The following is a 3,527-nucleotide window of genomic DNA, read 5'->3' as shown; positions in this document are numbered from 1 at the left end:
GTGATGTGCGAGCCACTCAATTTCGTTATGAAATTGGGGGCCCAGTGTGGGACACCTTACATACATCGGAGGAAAATAAAACATCCGGGTGGCAATGTACGTCGACGCGAGGCGCGCAGAGAGAGGCGCCACGTGCACACGCTCCCGCTCAGTGCCTTGATGGCGCGATCAGTGATCGACCGGCGCGAGCTGGCCAGGAGGCCATGTCGGCGTCGTGCGTGTCGCAAACACCTGATGTGATGGCGGTGTCACTCGCCCCCGCCACTGCCCACTGCCCACTGCCGTCGCTCCCCTCTGAGGAGCTACAAAAGCTAGCGCCCGCATCGCTTATGCTATGTGTAGAGAGAGCTCTTGTTCCTTCGGCTTAACGTAGGTACAACCCTAGCTTGACTTGAGTTCCAGGAGAGGAGAGGAGAGGAGCAGGAGATGGCTGGCAGCATGGCTCCGCTGGGAGTGAAGAAGGACAGGGCGGCGGAGTACAAGGGCCACATGACGTTCGCCGTCGCCATGGCGTGCATCGTCGCCGCCATCGGGGGTTCCATCTTCGGCTACGACATCGGGATCTCCGGTACGTACGCACCCACCTAGCTAGCTAGGTGCATGAACAATCATGATCATCTTGTTCCTTCCTTTTCTTTTATCCCGGTCGAGTCACTTGGGGACAACTCGATTATTCTAGTTGGAAGGGACAAGAGGCTACCATGCTTAGAGGCCGAAAGCTGCAAACATATGGAGACCTCCTATGAGAGGAAGGAGAGTGTTTTGAGGCAGCAGAAGACATTCACAACGCATGCTTTTAGACGACTAGTAGGGTAATCACGTAACACGCTGCAGTGCCAGTGCCAGATCTGAAACTTTGATTTCAACTCCAAACTCTTCATAATTGTGTGAATTATTTTCTAATTATTTTCATAAACATCAAACTATTTAAGCGATCGAGTTCTAGACAACTTGTGATGTCAATTGACATCACAAGTTATGTGACAAGGCATATGACCACACACGACAGTTTATGAGGTTGTTTCCATGCATGCACTAACGGGAGAATCCCTATGAGACGGATCAGACAAATGGTTTGGGCTACAAAATTACCTTTTCCCCTTTGTTTTGTGGGTTTTTTTCTTCTTTTTTAATGTGTTCATGTCATTCCATGTCTCACTTGTTGCGCAAATAACAGGAGTGAACACCATGGACCCGTTCCTCGAGAGGTTCTTCCCGGCGGTGTTCCGGCGAAAGAACTTGGTGACCCTAAACAACTACTGCAAGTACGACAACCAGGCCCTCTCCGCCTTCACCTCCATCCTCTATCTCTCCGGCCAAGTCTCTACACTTGCGGCCGCGCCGGTGACAAGGAACTACGGCCGCCGTGCCAGCATTATCTGCGGCGGCATGAGCTTTCTCATCGGCGCAGCCCTTAATGCGGCGGCTGCGGACCTCACGACGTTGATCCTCGGCCGCTTCATGCTTGGCGTCGGCATCGGTTTCGGCAATCAGGTGTGGTAAGCTCACACATACGGAGAGTGAGCGATTGCATGTGCTTATAGAATTGCCACTTAACAAAGTTCTTGATGCCATCATAGGCTGTGCCGCTGTACTTATCGGAGATGGCGCCGGCGCACCTCCGCGGCGGGCTGAACATGATGTTCCAGCTCGCGACGACACTTGGCATCTTCTCGGCGAACATGATCAACTACGGTACGCAGAAAATCAAGCCGTGGGGGTGGCGCCTCTCGCTCGGCCTCGTGGCAGCACCGGCGCTGTTGATGACGGTGGGCGGGTTCCTCCTTCCGGAGACGCCGAATAGCCTCATCGAGCGCGGGCACGTTGAGGAGGGCCGGCGCGTGCTGGAGCTGATCCGTGGCACCACGGACGTCGACGCTGAGTTCACGGACATGGCGGAGGCGAGTGAACTGGCCAACACCATCAAGCATCCGTTCCGGAACATCCTCGAGCGGCGCAACCGGCCGCAGCTGGTGATGGCCGTGTGCATGCCGGCGTTTCAGATCCTGACGGGCATCAACTCCATCCTGTTCTACGCGCCGGTGCTGTTCCAGAGCATGGGCTTCGGCGCCAGCTGGTCCCTCTACTCGTCTATGCTCACCGGCGCCGTACTCTTGTTCTCCACGCTCATTTCAATCGCCACCGTCGACCGCCTCGGTAGGAGGAAGCTCCTCATCAGCGGCGGCATCCTAATGATCATCTGCCAGGTGATCGTGGCGGCGATACTGGGGGTGGAGTTCGGCTCAGACAAGCATCTATCGCGGGGCTGCTCGACCGCGGTGGTTTTCGTGATCTGCCTCTTCATGCTCGCGTTCGGGTGGTCGTGGGGTCCGCTAGGGTGGACGGTGCCGAGCGAGATCTTTCCGCTGGAGACGCGGTCGGCGGGGCAGAGCATCACGGTGGCCGTCAACCTCTTCTTCACCTTCGTCATCGCGCAGGCGTTCCTGTCGCTGCTATGCGTCTTCAAGTACGCCATCTTCATCTTCTTTGCCGGCTGGATCGCCGTCATGACCGCCTTCGTCTATGTCTTCCTGCCGGAGACCAAGGGCGTGCCGATCGAGGAGATGGTGCTGCTCTGGAGCAAGCATAGATTCTGGAAGAACATCATGCCGGCAATGCCGACGATGCCGCTCGAGGACGGCTGGGGATCCGGTGACGGCCATGGGGATAGTGCTCTTGCAGGAGCTGATTGCAACGTTCACAAGTGAAGATCATTATCAACGACAATGAATGTTTTGATAGGAGCACATGCACGCGTCGTACGTACGCTTAGATAGCATGCGCAGGGCGTGATCACCATTTGTCCTACGTGCCTAAGGAGACGCACATGCACATATATAGTGGTACTAGTGTGGTGTTAGTCATCTCCAGTGTTTTGTACGGGATGCCAGTTTGTGTATTTGACCTGTGCTCTCTCGGTCTCTTTCGACCGATGGAGGCAAGCACTCCTATCTGTGCATTCTAATAAACGGATCACTAAGCATCTACAATGGTTGATAAGACAATCTTATCTTAAGTCTTACATGTAATTTAGAGATGACAAAGAAGTATGTCTAGAATGAGTTATATCTTAGTCTTATCTTCAATAACTAGCTATTCCTAAAAATATGGTGAGACATAATATTGTTCTAAGAGATCATCTCTTCAATAAGAGAAACGGAAATGTTAACGCCCACACGTGTGGGCGTTCACCATCTCGACTACACGCATCCATCACCGTCCAGTACGTTTTGCACGAATCTTGGCACAGTCTGGTCGATTTTCTGTGCCACGTAGGACAAGGCGTGTGTGTGGTGCGTGAGACAGGTCGCCCGCACGCCGGCTGCCCCTCCGCGGTCAGCGGTTGCCACCCGGGGGCGTGCGGTGGAACTGCCATGCGCCCGCACGCCACACGCCGACCGTGGTTGACGTCAAACACGTCGCGCACTTCGCCCCCCTCCCCGTCACGTCTCCATTTCCTCATCCCCGCAGTCACTCGCACAACCCACTTCGCATTTCAAACCATTGGGGGAGAAGACGAGGGGAGA

At 54.7% G+C, this 3,527-nt stretch overlaps 1 protein-coding gene across 1 annotated transcript; it reads left to right on the top strand.

Annotated features, from left to right (window-relative positions):
* Positions 1-347: 347 nt before the first annotated feature.
* Positions 348-2,985, top strand: LOC119309735 (sugar transport protein 7-like). Its single transcript, XM_037585669.1, has 3 exons — positions 348-568; positions 1,178-1,494; positions 1,581-2,985. Exons 1-3 carry the CDS (start codon positions 427-429, stop codon positions 2,706-2,708), a joined length of 1,587 nt encoding a protein of 528 aa, XP_037441566.1. The 5' UTR covers positions 348-426; the 3' UTR covers positions 2,709-2,985.
* Positions 2,986-3,527: the final 542 nt, after the last annotated feature.

The sequence above is a fragment of the Triticum dicoccoides genome, chromosome 5B (genome assembly GCF_002162155.2).
Source record: "Triticum dicoccoides isolate Atlit2015 ecotype Zavitan chromosome 5B, WEW_v2.0, whole genome shotgun sequence".
Lineage (NCBI taxonomy): Eukaryota > Viridiplantae > Streptophyta > Magnoliopsida > Poales > Poaceae > Triticum > Triticum dicoccoides.
This window is presented reverse-complemented; position numbering and strand designations above follow the sequence as displayed.

Bases quoted from the DNA above. Each gene is read 5' to 3' on its own strand.
- LOC119309735 (XM_037585669.1), top strand. From the start codon at position 427: ATGGCTGGCAGCATGGCTCCGCTGGGAGTGAAGAAGGACAGGGCGGCG. The intron at 569-1,177 runs GTACGTACGCAC...CGCAAATAACAG, and splicing joins CTACGACATCGGGATCTCCG to GAGTGAACACCATGGACCCG. The intron at 1,495-1,580 runs GTGTGGTAAGCT...ATGCCATCATAG, and splicing joins GCATCGGTTTCGGCAATCAG to GCTGTGCCGCTGTACTTATC.